Here is a 13,628-nt window from a genome sequence, read left to right on the forward strand (position 1 = left end):
CATTCTACTTAACTTTCTTGGCGCATTTGATGTCCACTTAGACAGGGACACACTGGTTACTGATATCCATACTGTCCTCCTGAGAGTCATCGCAGTTGATTACTCGCCGCTGATCAACAGGCTCTAACAATTCAGGTGATACCGCGACTTGTACCCAGCCACATGAAAAAGCCATGCCTGTCCATTTCTTCCATGTGCACGCCGATATTGTGTTTCAGTACTCTGTACTGTTGGTAACTATGCATTATATCAACATTGATATCAGCTAAAAGGGCCACAAAGGTGAATGACCATGATCAGGCAGACTCCGTCCAAACCAATGGACCTCTCATCTCACCGGAAATGCCCCCGAATCAAAAACGGTTGATTTTGGCAGCTAATTACCGTTTGTCATCCCTCCCTCAAGGCCGTCATTTCCCTGGCTACTATCCATATAGCAACAAACCTCCCATGGTCTCTGAGCCTTGGTGTGATTTTGTTCTTTGAAGTTCCCCTTTTGCTGTGGATCCTCTGGTAGAATGCGGAGGGCCACAGCAACAGTAAGGAAGAGGAGCGCAAAGACTTGTCCTGAACCAAGGAAGAATATGTTCAGGCCTTAAATGCTCTTCAATGAATACATCTCTCATCTTGACCTCAACGCGTGCTGGCGTGCTGGTGTCCTGGCACCCAGCCCACATGCTGCAGGACCTCCGAACCTGCACATGCAAAGTTCATATAAGGTTGGATTAGAGTTCAACTGGAGTTTCAAGTGCTTGCACAACAAACACATATGACCATAGGAAGTGGAAAACAGGGCTTCCCGTCCGCTCAGCCATACTTAAGCCACTTGTTAAGCTCAGCCAATTCACATGGCCACCTTTCAACAGTGCTGCTTCAAAGTTGAGTGCTTCGTGAGCAAGGTGATTTCCAGCACAAGTAAGGGTGAGCCAGTGGATTGGTGGATGAGTTCTGTGCTGAGAGGGTGGAGTATTTATAGCAATGACTAGTCATGAAGAGACTTAAATAAACAGAGATCCTCTTTCAAAGTTTTCTCTCAAATCCGAATTCGATCTCTCATTTCTCTGAAATAGATTTATAGGGGCTACATTTACGGAGTACAATCTGCTGTATTCTCGCAATATGCGTTCCAGCGTGGCTTTTCGCTTATATTGCTTTTTTTTGGAGGCTTGAGGGATCACGCTGTGGCTTCCCATCTGCTGCATCTGCTGTGAATTTCACGGTGCAGAATTGGGCAACCTGGAGTCCTATGAGGCTCTTTCGCAAGGTGAAAGAAGTTCTCTCGCGCCCCTCTTCAAAGTCGTCAACGTCAATTCGAAGAATATTACAAAGCGGAATAAATGGCTTGGAGGCTTCCTTGCATTGAACCACCTTGAGCTCTCAAACTCATACCAGAAACATCTGCAACAATGGCATAAAGATGTTAGAAAGTTCTTTTCCAACCTGGGACATCTTCCCAACACAGACGACTACAGTCTCCATCAACTCTCGTCTATATATTGGAGAAAGGCAAGGCGGTCTGAGGAGACAGAAGTGGAAACTATACAGGACAGGTTCAATTCTCTCACCGTGTATGATATAGCAGTTCAGGGTTTTCACTAATTGTAACCAACATTAACAAACGATTAGCCTCCGCCTTTGGCATTTCTGTCGAAAATGCAATCAACCGAAATTCTACCCCCTGTTGCGAGAGGCCGTATGAGTCTGCAATTTTCTCCGCCTTACAAGAGGGGTGATAGTATTCTACTGGATATCAGAGCGTGCAATCGGAATTGCTGCACCAATTACCTTGAACCCCAATATCTGTGAGCTCAGACCAATTCAGCTCCCACATTGAGCGTCATGCATGCCAATCAAGGAGGGGTCAGTTATCAAGGGCTGCCCCGCATTTGGAACAAGAGTTTGGCTGGTAAATATGGTGTTATCCCCTGGGTTCTGGGTGACTGGCCTTGTTAACAGAGCAACAAGAGTCATGGCTAATACTCAGATGCTTTTGGACTTATCTGACGGTCGGCCCACCGGGCCTTCCTACTCAAGAGACGAACAAAACACCCAATACCACCAATAGCAGTTACTCTTGGAGGGACATCAACAGCGTGGGCCACTGGGCCGAGTTTACTCATGCCCATATCTTGCAACGCTACGGGAACTTGCTTCAGTCTGCTGTGATTTCAAGTGAGCCGATGCCGACCTCCCCTCCACAGCCCATCAAAACCGAAGCGATGTTTGCCGTCCGGTTCACCACTTATATCCAAAGTCGGTTGCGTCGTGCGCTGCGAGCTGGGTCCCTGCACCTTGGACCCCAGTCAAACCTAGATCTTACTCCTATCACTGTCGATATAGGTGACGCAGCGCAGATCATTGACAACTTTCGACCAGACATTGCTTCCAAGCAGGAAGCATGCATAATTGCTCACCAAACCGCTGCCCGGGCGACCTGAAAGTATCTTGGAAGTGGGGGTCCAGCTGGATAACAGCATTATCCAAAGAAGATCGCCGGGATTATAAGCAGGTCCTGTTGCAAGTCAATTTTTACATGAAACAACACGATGCGCGGTACAGTTTTGTCTTAACTGATGCTGAGTTGGTACCAATCAAAAGGCTAGATGGGAATGGTAATCTGCTCGTGGCGCCGTTTATACCGTGGAAGGCGGAAGGGCCGGGAAGCTTGACCATTCTGTTGGGACTGTTAAGAGGAACTTTTGGCCAAGAAGGATTGTATCTAGTAATATTTCGTATTTGGCTGGAGACCCTTCTTTTGATCGCCTGCCGGTTAAGCTTGTTAGACATGCTGAAATTCCGAGAAAAAGAAAGGAGCGCGCTTCACTCCGAAACCTTTGACACACTCAGTTTCCTCCTTAATCCAGCAGCGTTCCCTTTCTCCAATGAATGTACTGTTTGGGTAAGTAATGGCAACATCAAAATCAATCCAAAGAACCCTCTCGGACCCAGGAACAATGAGGATGTTCTTGGTGTAAGGATCAATGTGTTCAATAAAGGCTGAATGGATGTGCTCGATGCCTTTGATTGCCTTGTCCATACGCTCTTTGCTATAGGTGACACAGTTCATCGGCGTGGAATGTGGTAGGTACCCAATCAGGATCGCGCTTGGATGGCCACTATCATGCTGAAAGGCGCTGAGGTGAGGTGCAAAGTTTGCTGGGTCTACCTCTAGCATAAACCCATAAAAATTTGGCACATAGCCACCGTCACATATACCAAAGCGTTTTAGCCTGCAATAGGCCCTAATCTCGGGGCGAGAGCGGTTCAAGTCACGGACGCGGTCACTGGCATATCCGGGATCTCCAGTATTGTGGAACTAGTTCAAAGTCAGAAATGGGTATAGGTTCTGAGCCTTGGAAATCATGCAATGAAAGATCACCTTACAACTTTCAGCACGCGTGGCTTCCCACGGTAATCGACCTGAAATATTGAGGATACTTCTGAAGCCTTGGAGCAACTTGACAAAAGTCATATCTGCGGGGTCAATTTTGATCTCGAAGGCGGCGTCCAGTCCCGTCTCACTTCGGTATATGGTCTCTTCTGGGCCGATCGCCATGACAGACACACACGGGTAGAGACTGGCTGCTGCTGAAGCAGAATGTAAGCCGCAGATGGAAAGATGTGATAAGAATCAGACGGCTTCAAAAGAAAGCACTGCCCTGTTGCTGAGGAAATGGCGACCAAAACTGGTCACATGATCTGGTAAAAAATATAGCTCTGCCCTTGTTTCGTTGCCGTAAGCTTTGATCGGGTAGGCTCTGAGTCTCGAAAGACCACTCGCGGAAACGGTTTTGCCATGGCAATCATAGTGACATACTTTTCTTAATGTATGGTTGCTGGCGCAAAGATCGAAATCTGGGGAGGCGACGGGAAGCTTGAACTCCAGTAGGTCAATTCCAATATCTAACCCGTCCATCATTGGATGGTCGATCGAGTCAGAGATGAACCTCGGATGATCCCATTTCCCGATCGGGTGGGCCTAACCCAGAATTAGTTAGAGAAACGCCATGCCAGATGTGGCTAGCGTAGATGCTGCACCTGCAGAAATCACAACATCCCGCGTTGTCATCGCATGAACATTGAGCAGCTTCAGTCTGTCAAGATCACTGGCGGAGGAGTCTGCAGCTATTCCACTGGCTACTCTAGAAGATATAGTGATCCTGTGAGAATGGCGGGATCACATGCAGTGTCTACTGAGCATAGTCAGAGTGATTGGTGGTTTGCAGTACCGCTGTTGCTGCCCTTTCAAGCATTCTACTCAAGATGCACCTTGCGGTCAATATCCTTGGCTGCTTTGCATAGGATCCAATCTGCTGAAAGAGAACTGGAATCCTGGCAAATACGAGTCTGCTTTTCAAAGGCTCCGAAAATGCTAGGCACGCAAGTTGGAAGGAGAAATGTCTGCAAAATCTCAGATCAACAAAGCATTCTCTTCACGAACAAGGATGATAGAACAGAAATGGAGAGCAGAATGTTGGCGGAACTAGAAACAATCTGCTCTTCTGGATTCTTGCCACCATAAGGTTTCCTTGGCTCCATGGCATCCTAGTCTCTTGATCTGATCGTCAGGATTTTTTTTTTCGGAGAAATATTCCAGCAAGCATCGATTTCCTGGGAGGATTTTCAATTCATTCTAGGGTGTCATGGCTCTAGGCTTGGGAAATATCTGCCATATTGCCAGAGACCCAAGTTCTAACCACAAGGTCCTCAGATATGGTTTCACTGTTTTTCCTTGGGAAAAACACCCTTGACCGGGTTTCTTCCCGCGGCTACATGGTACACTCGCCTTCACAAGCAACACTCATCAAGGCCTTTTCTTTCCTTTCCTTTTCTTTCTTTATTTTTCTATTTATTTGTTTTGGGTTCCATGTCCTCCAAGTTCTCAGAAAATCCTTAGAGATCCTGAGGAAGGTGAAAGATCAAAATATCTGCTCATTATTCTCTGGTTCCTGATTTGCGGGTCGCTCTGTCATTAAGCATGTGAATTTCAGTGATGATACAATACGAAGTGACATTCTCTTGAGGCATTGTGTGCTCCATGCGCTGACCCATGTACTACTTGCATGTGGATCTCACCCTGCGCTCGCATTCCGGAAGATTTGGTGGTTCTTCAATAGCGGCTATCCGAGTGATTTTTACCTTGGTAGCCCCTTGACGCCTTTATGACATGTACTTGACAAGTATAAATATACGCTCATTCCGTATGGTGGGCAACTTGAGCGCGGCATCATCTCTGTTGCGCAAAAGGTTGCTCTCCATCACTTAGTTCTGCAAACCTCCTACTGCTTTCTGACCTGTCCTTTTCTATTAAACATGTTTGCAACGGCTATTGTTGCCGTCCTGCTTGCAGCGGCTAGCTCTGCGTTCCCGCACGCCGCTCGTGAAGCATCGAAGGATGACGCGAATGTCAGCGTTCAGCTTAGCGCTGTTGGAAACACTATGGTAAAAGCTGTTGTGACCAACAGAGGCGACGAGGCAATATCTGTTTTGAGGCTGAATAGTGTACTCGACTCTTTCCCATGTCGCAGGGTTGATGTGTATAAAGAAGGTAACGAATTGTGACACGCTTTAATACCACACATATCTGACATGCTACTAGGGAAGAAGATGGAATTTGAGGGACTCCTTGCTCATCATGATATGCAAAACTTACCCGATGACGTCTTCGCCACTTTGAATCCAGGTGACTTCGCAGAAAATACCTTTGACATCGCTGAGACGGTGGATCTATCAGCGGGTGGCCCTGTCACAGTCTTATCTGAGGGAGTCTTTTTACTAGCTCGCTCTGACAGTACAAGCATTTCGGGGATGGTTCAATATCGCTCTAATGAACTCAAGATAGACGTAGATGGTGTGCTTGCTGCTAAAGTTGAGAGTGCCGGGGGTTTGCGAAGACGGAACCTAGACAAACGAACTTCATTCTACTTGGATACTTGCACCCCAGCGGCGATGAAAAATCTTACAGCTCTGTTAAGAAGTACAACTGATTATGCTGATGCTGGTGCTCGAGCAGCGACCAATGGTTCCCTGGCCACTTTCGAAACATTTTTCAAGAAGACTGATCTGCGAACCCGTCGACCTGTTGCCAGCCGATTCCGAGCTATCTCCAACGAAACCAGCATCATAGATGGGGGTATTGTCCGACTCACATGCTCAGATGACTTCTGCAAAGGCACAATCAACGCAATCGCCGACTCATGGATTAGCTTTATCACAATCTGCCCTCGCTTCTTTTGGGCCTACCCTCCTACTTCTCCGGAATGCCATGCCACCGATCAGACATCCATTCTTCTCCATGAAATGACCCACATGCGCCACGTTTACTCCCCAGGAACTAACGACTTTGCCTATGGATACGACAATGTCACCAAACTCCCTGCCGATCAGGCGATCAATAATGCTGACACTTTTGCTATCTACGCTGCCGGTAAGTTTTTTTTTTTTGGTTTTTCGTTCCTTTATCCAATAGCCAGTTCCATACCCGGGCTCATATATTTCCACAGATTCCTACCGTGGATGTTGAACGGGAAAGTGATAGGTACGTGTCGCCGCTGTATGCCCACAAGTCTTTTGCGCCGACACTTGGGGGGAAAGTCTCTCTAAGACCGCATAGGAGAAACCCAATTTCCTTATTCGCCCATTAGGCGTAGCGTGGACCAGGACATTGTCATTGAAATCGCCGAGGATTGTATTGTTCAAGCACTTATCAATCCCTACCTTCTCTTCGCAATAGATACAAAATCCCTAAGAGTGGTGTTCAATGAGATTCTCTCTCTATTTCATCTAGATTTACAAGCTTTAACACCATACTCCGTACTTAAAAAAAAAGGAATAAAAACTACTTTCAAAATCCTTCTCTTTTGAATGCTACACGGGGTACTAGAGCGAGGAATCAGGTAGTGCCTTGTCTAGCTTGGTGATTCGTTGAGTATGGTGAAGTGCTCAAGGTATGGAGAGTATAGAGAGTGTGAGCCAAGCAGTAGCAATAACTAGTTAGTTAGGTAGTTGTGGGACTAATGAACATCAAAGCAAATTAGGGGTAGCCACAGTAATGAAGCTCATAGTGCACAGGCCGCTCGGGCAGCTATAAGAGATCATGGTAGCACAATAGTATAGTTAATAATGAAGGTAGTAAACTAATCAATACATCACTAAAGATGATGAAGAGATTGACTAGTGCAGGCTGTATAAGTTGGTTAAAGGAGAGGGTTGAGCCTCATGCCAGAACAACAAACTTTGTTCGGAGATTCCGGAATTCCCTGCTACAGTGCTTCATAGTCTGCAAGTAGATACACTGCCAACATATCATGACCTTTTTAAGGACCAGCCGCATCAACCTGTTGAAGGCCTCTAACAGACGCAGTATCCATATGTTGGAGAACCCCGTTGCTGATCACAGGCACAAGGCTTCTTCGCGCCACAATATACTACCTGTCCTCTACCACACTGTCTGGAGGAGCGGCATCTCTCTTTATAAACATCAAATCCAGACTAGTCAGTATATAGTACTCTACAAAGAGGGTTCTTCAATTCAAGGATAAAGCTAAGGACAACAAGAGGAGAAAATGGATCGGATGCACATACTCTTTACGCCATTGCAGTAAGCAGTGGTGTGAAGACCACGTGGTTGTGGTGCTTCCTGGTTGGAGCTCACACTCGAATCTTCGACATCTGTGTTAGGAAGGGTTTATTGTTAGCAAAAAAATATTTTAATTTTATTTCTGTCTATTCCAAGGCAGGGCTTTGTTTGATTTAAAGTACAGGTATCTTAACTTACCAGCTTGAGAAATGTCCGCCGTGTCCCTTTCAGCATGGACCTGTGCTGCCAGTGCCCCCAGGGGGAGCAAGAGAAGGTAGGGAAGTAGCTTCATCTTTTTTTTTCTGATGCTGGGTTGCTGGGACAGGAGTTCTGAGGCAGGTTTTAAAGATATTCAGAAGAGAGAATGGGAGTGGGAGGAGGGAGAAGTGAGTGGTCTTTATATAGCTGGATGGGCGAGCAACCTACATCAGAGCTTGGATTACATGGTTGCCCTAAAGAAGGAAGGGTTGGCGGTGGCATCTCAGTGCAGAGTGAGTTCACTGGAGTGTTTCTTTTTTTGAAGTCTGGCAGATAGCTGATGATTTGTTAGAGTTTCCAATGTTCCAAGTGTTACTGAGTCTTAAGACAGAGCCTGGACAACATGCGAAGAGAAAGCAAAACTTGGTACTAAGAAAGTATTAGAATTTGGATGGGGTTAAGCTTTCAAGCACAGAGATATGCTGTACTCCGTACTCCATACAGAGTAAAAACAAAAAAGACGCATTGCATTCTGTGGCTTTCTACAGCCTAAGGGAAAGAGATCATTCAACCAGGCCTATATGTGCATCGCACAAGTTATACTCCCACTCGTCACGTCGCAAAGATTGATTGTGGCTGTTTTTATGTTTGGCCTCACACCATCCCAACAAAAGGCTGGTTGACAGCCGTTTCATTTCAGATATGTTTCAGCTCACAGCTTTTGTTAATCTCTCCAATCCAAACTAACTTCCTGATCATCAGCAAATTTTGGTGGGGACCCCTACGCCTCCCACAAACTATAGTCTGATTTTGCCTTCCATGGACAGTCTTAGCGCAGAAGAATGCCAATACACAGTCTAGGTCATTGGGGAACACCATGCAGAGTGTATAAAGAAGCTTTGCTATGGAGGGGAATAGGGTAGGTGCCTGCCTACCAGATGGTGGGCGACACAGCTGAGGCTGCTGCTGGTGGGAGTGTGAGGTATGGAATAATGACTGCACCGGCTCCGAGAGAGAAGTTGATGCAGGAGTAGATAAGAGAATTGGAGGATGAGTTGAACTCTGAACTTAACACGATAAAGCTTCCAAGACGGAGAAACGGCTTTGAAACTGGGAAACCAACACCGCATCAGTACTACGCAACACTAGAGGAGATACAGAGATAAGAAAATGAAGCACTGGCATCAAGAGTTAACTGAATGGAAAAAGCACCACATGCCATTGCGGGAAAACAACTCAAGAGTGGAGATGTTACATTACCCACATGGCAGCCACCACAGCGGAAGCGAGACACTCAAAGAGAACACAGATAAGTGGTTAAAGGTATTTAGCACCTTTGCTCAGATATCGAGACTAGACTGATTGCTGGTACCTGGTCGCCGGGACAGGACAGAATTTTCCCAGAACCTAGAACCCATTCTGGGGCTTGCAATCCTATTCCCATTCCAATCTACAAAGTGGCTTTCCAATTCAATTGAGATTGAGAGATTTCAGATTCCATCCCGATACCCAGTGCCAATCAGCATATTCCTTACTGGCCTCGGGCCAACCCTGGGCCACCACTTCATATGTTCCAGCCCTTACCTGTCTGCCTCCCTCATCTGCTATGCTCAGAGATCACCATGGGCTGACTAGTCCTCAATCATCAGCGAATACTAGCTGTTGAGCGTTTTCTTTTTTCCTGTTTCGCGAGCTCTTCGGAAAAAAAAAAGCGCGCAGTTTTTTAGGCGAGTTAATTTCTCCAAGATTTCATTCAAATGAAGAGTCCGGCTTCCAGCAAGTACATACGACCACAGGAAGTAGAAAATAGGGCTTCCCGTCCGCTCAGCCGTACTCAAGCTACTTGCCGGCCGGCTAGTAGTTGGGTGGGTGACCACCAGCGAATCCCGGCTGGACTGTGGTGGTGGTCACCCCCAGAGGTCGCAACGGTGTTAGCGCCTATCCGCCCTTATTCCAGCGTCTTCACCCATCTTCACCCGTCTTCACCCGTCTTCCCGGGGCCTCACGGAATCATCCAGCGCCTCACGCGAATCATGCAGATGAATATTCGACCAGTATACAACTGGCAACTTCTAACGAGCGGCTATGGCGTACTCAAAGCCCTTCTTTTCCTTTCAAAATTCTCGTCGATGCCCCTTAGAAGTTTTGGCACAGATACCCCGTGTCAATTCTCAGAGAGCCCTCCTCTCTTTTCTCAATTATGGAGGATAGACTGCGGGCACAGTTCACTCGGAGTGTCTGCTTTGACGACTTCGATAATACCGAAACCAAAAGACATGTCCTTCGCGGCACAGAGCTGAAATACACGAAGACATTGAAGGTCTTTGATCTGTCAGTATCGTACCCACAACCAACGGGAGGCTTTGCCACAACTGACTCCAATGGCTGAGTGACAGATTCCGCGAGATGCACCCCGGGGCACCTTCACCTCCAGATGTGCAGACTTTCAAAGCATTCATGAAATTTGTTGCTACAAATACCGCCGGTCGAGTTCATGAAACAGTGTTGCCAGACAGCTTGGACGGATGGCGAAGGGATTTCGAAACAGCATTTCAGCGGAATCGGAATTACAAGTTCCCCCAGAGCGTATCTCGCACTATGAAAGAGGTATGTGTCTACATTTGGTATGAAGTCTCTCCATGATGCTGTGAGGCTAACACCTAATGCACTAGTTCATTCATAAAGGGCTGGGCTTAAAGGAGGGAGAGATGGAGAGAGCAAACACATCGCCTAATGACATTGCGACCCTTCTTCTGCAACTATGGTGCAAGGACTTCAAGGAATACCGAGGCACAACCAGGGACCGGAGCAGAGTCCAAATGGCTGCTGCAATTCTTATGTATTGTTTTACATCTGCACGAACGGGCGAAATTCATGAATCAACAGCGCGAAGAGGCACTGCTCGACGCAAGATAGATGGCAGTAATGTTGATGATGAGGAACAGGCTGCACAAGTCCTTGCAGCATGTTATAAGGTTGGCCATCCACTACAACACTGCAATAGTAGCTGACATGACAATAGCATTTCATTCTGACTGTGGAAAGGGTTGACGGGAAGGCAATGCTGGTTCTCACGTACCAAAGAGAATTTGTGAAAAACTACTGGCGGAAAAAGTCGTGGGAGCTCCCAGTCCATGCTTTTTACGAGATCTACACGGAAAGCACGGCTTTACTATTCAATCCCATCCTCTACTTCTTATCAATGGCGTCTGGGGACAATGCTTTTCGAGATTTTGCAGCTGTTGATGAGCTCATGGATGCTGTCGAACAGCTGGCTGCCAAGCCCAAACAAGAAGATACTTTATTCACCATTCACTTCAAGGAGCATATCAAGGGAACACCGGTATTTCGGCAATATGGAGACCTGACCCTTAGCAAAGCGCCAGCAAAGTCAAGGGGGGCTGATGCATTTGGTAAAGAATTTGCGGATCTCGGTCGCCGAAGTAACTATACTTGCAACCTGACGCCCCGGGGTTGCAGGAGGTGGCTACTGATGGAAGCAGGTATGGAGCTTGACTTCAATAACCCTAATCTGCCTTTCTAACCTCTCCAATAGATACTCGTTATTCTGAGTCAGCAAGAATGAAGCTTGCATCTCATACTGATCGTGACCGGTTTCAGAAATCGTACACGCATCCGCTCTGTGAAGTTGATGGGCAAGCCACCTTCCTCGGCATCAAACAACACCGTAACGAGCACATTAAAACCCGGCGATCAGCGGCAATTTACAAGCAGCCGGCGTTGTGGCACTCCCTCCCAGCCAAAGAGGAGATTGAATTCTACCACCGAGCGGATATTATCGCACTGGGCAGGGATATAGAAGAACTTGATGATAGGATAGCTGAGACGAAAGAGGAGGACAATCGGCACAGCCTCCACAAGAAGAAACGTCGGCTGCTTAACAAGAGGCAGGCGTTGTATACTGTTGCGCTTCGAGAGTTCCAAAAGGATCAGCCCCAGAAGTTTGGCCATGAGAAGGTTGACTCGCTAGGCACATCGGAATACACATTCTTCAGCTATGCACGACGAGTCATGCCAGAACGCGACTTACTGGCTCAGATACTACCAATGAAAGTTGAATTACGAAGCCCTGAAGGACGTCAGGCTCTCCGCGCGATGGAGGCTCTCTGCAAGCAAGAATGTGAGATTGCTTATCGCACCAGCCTTAAACCCATTGATGGGCACTGCATATGCGGCCAAGCAATGAATAAGTATGATGTTCCTAGAGGCAAGCTGTAAATTAGTCCTCACTAACACTTATTTTCAAAATAGACTATATCCACACCGGCACTGGCTACACCTGTACCGTTGCTACAAGAAGCGTGTTCAAAAAATGGGTCCCAGCAACTTTGCCGAGCTGTGTTTTGAGTGCGACTCATGGTACCAAACCGAAGAAGACTGGAACCAACATTGCAAGCAGCATCTGGAGACACCGAAGGACCTGCTTCGATGTGACCCAATTGTGTTTCGCAATGCTCCGGTAAAGGCAGGATTTTGCCCTTTCTGCCTGGGAAACTCAATGCTCAGCCCGGCGCAACGCATGCATCAATATGTTCCTGAGAAAAGCTGCTCGGAGTGGTTCAATCATATTGAAAATCATCTTCACAAGCTCGAGCTGGAAAGTACTCCCTTTTGCTCCCATCCGGCATGCACTTTTGAGGCCAACACTATTGATGGCCTCCGACACCATCTGAGAGATGTGCATTGTTACCGTCCTCTCCGGCAGCAAAAGCGAAAACGCCTAAATTCATTGTCTACTGAGACAAAGAATGACCAAGCTTCGCCTCTACCTCTGGAACGGCCGTGTAAACTTCCACGAACCCACTCTGCTACCGAGACAGCTTGTATTGATCCTCAACTTCGGTTAGTGAACTGATGAAGCGTGTCACAGCCCCCGACCAGAGCTCGACCAGGAACAGCCACAACAATCAGGCACCAAGGGATCGGTGAAATTCAACAGGATACAGTATGAGGGGCGAGTTCTAATAGCAACCTCGGAAAGCTCTTCAAGATGAGGACATATCTTTCTTCCTCGTCTCTTCTTCTCCCCTCAGTTCAGTAGCTTCAATTAGCGTTGTACTCCTATCGCATGTCATATCGTATATTGCTAACCGTCACGCGGCGCGGCGCTTAATTAAACTTCATCTATCTTATCATTATCGGCTTCTGGGGTTATAAAGTGCATAATTTTTAGAGCTGGGGACACAATAATTTCATTTTTAACTTCAAATCTATTTCGAAAGTATTCTCTGAAGTATCCACTGATTGCCTCAAAGGAGACAAGAGTGGGCGGGAAAATCTCATCTCCGAGGCAAATCTGTCGAAATGCCGAAGTGCAAGCACCCATATAAGAATATCTAAGTAACCTTAGGAGCGAGTACTGGTTGTTTTCACTATCTATATTCCTCCAAAGCTCTTCCAAGGTATGCAATGCTTCCATTTAATCCATTGTGATATTGATCAAAGTAAGGTGCAGAGGCCGTTTTATGTCCTAGAGAGACACTGTTGGGGAAGAAATCCCAATCACACGTCTTGACCATCTGGTCCAACAGTGTGGAGGGACAACATCCAACCTTGAGCGACTGCCAGGAGCACTGAAACTGTCAAAACAGCTGTCCCCACCCAGTAAGGAACAGATCCTCCGCGAGCTCGGACGGCTCCGTGTGGAGGCCAATTCTTGTGAAGTGCTTCGACGAACGTGTTATAGGCTGTTGGACGGGTGCAAAACAGCAGTCTATCTCTGCAAGGAGGGCTGCGACAGAACAATCATCCAGCACAGCCAGATCAGATTCTAGTGAGCCTTTATGTGGAATGGCTGCTACGAGACCTTCTATCTGATTCCGCCAGCCAA

At 47.1% G+C, this 13,628-nt stretch overlaps 5 protein-coding genes across 5 annotated transcripts; 3 read left to right on the plus strand and 2 right to left on the minus strand.

Annotated features, from left to right (window-relative positions):
- Positions 1 to 1,653: 1,653 nt before the first annotated feature.
- Positions 1,654 to 2,438, plus strand: D8B26_005339 (uncharacterized protein; the record flags this gene model as incomplete). Its single annotated transcript, XM_066124787.1, has 2 exons — positions 1,654 to 1,802; positions 1,985 to 2,438. 2 exons carry the CDS (start codon positions 1,654 to 1,656, stop codon positions 2,436 to 2,438), a joined length of 603 nt encoding a protein of 200 aa, XP_065980868.1.
- Positions 2,439 to 2,779: 341 nt separating this feature from the next.
- Positions 2,780 to 3,175, minus strand: D8B26_005340 (uncharacterized protein; the record flags this gene model as incomplete). The annotated part of the gene is made up of 1 exon (XM_003066452.2): positions 2,780 to 3,175. One exon carries the CDS (start codon positions 3,173 to 3,175, stop codon positions 2,780 to 2,782), a length of 396 nt encoding a protein of 131 aa, XP_003066498.2.
- A 2,138-nt stretch (positions 3,176 to 5,313) lies between these two features.
- MEP4 (Extracellular metalloproteinase 4) lies at positions 5,314 to 6,523 on the plus strand (the record flags this gene model as incomplete). The annotated part of the gene is made up of 3 exons (XM_066124788.1): positions 5,314 to 5,548; positions 5,600 to 6,427; positions 6,504 to 6,523. 3 exons carry the CDS (start codon positions 5,314 to 5,316, stop codon positions 6,521 to 6,523), a joined length of 1,083 nt encoding a protein of 360 aa, XP_065980869.1.
- An 827-nt stretch (positions 6,524 to 7,350) lies between these two features.
- On the minus strand, positions 7,351 to 7,871 carry D8B26_005342 (uncharacterized protein; the record flags this gene model as incomplete). Its single annotated transcript, XM_003066450.2, has 3 exons — positions 7,351 to 7,469; positions 7,585 to 7,671; positions 7,778 to 7,871. 3 exons carry the CDS (start codon positions 7,869 to 7,871, stop codon positions 7,351 to 7,353), a joined length of 300 nt encoding a protein of 99 aa, XP_003066496.1.
- A 2,106-nt stretch (positions 7,872 to 9,977) lies between these two features.
- On the plus strand, positions 9,978 to 12,016 carry D8B26_005343 (uncharacterized protein; the record flags this gene model as incomplete). The annotated part of the gene is made up of 5 exons (XM_066124789.1): positions 9,978 to 10,108; positions 10,174 to 10,384; positions 10,450 to 10,752; positions 10,800 to 11,280; positions 11,334 to 12,016. The coding sequence occupies 5 exons, from the start codon at positions 9,978 to 9,980 to the stop codon at positions 12,014 to 12,016; spliced, it is 1,809 nt and encodes a 602-aa protein (XP_065980870.1).
- Positions 12,017 to 13,628: the final 1,612 nt, after the last annotated feature.

The sequence above is a fragment of the Coccidioides posadasii genome, chromosome 3, assembly GCF_018416015.2.
Source record: "Coccidioides posadasii str. Silveira chromosome 3, complete sequence".
Classification (NCBI taxonomy): domain Eukaryota; kingdom Fungi; phylum Ascomycota; class Eurotiomycetes; order Onygenales; family Onygenaceae; genus Coccidioides; species Coccidioides posadasii.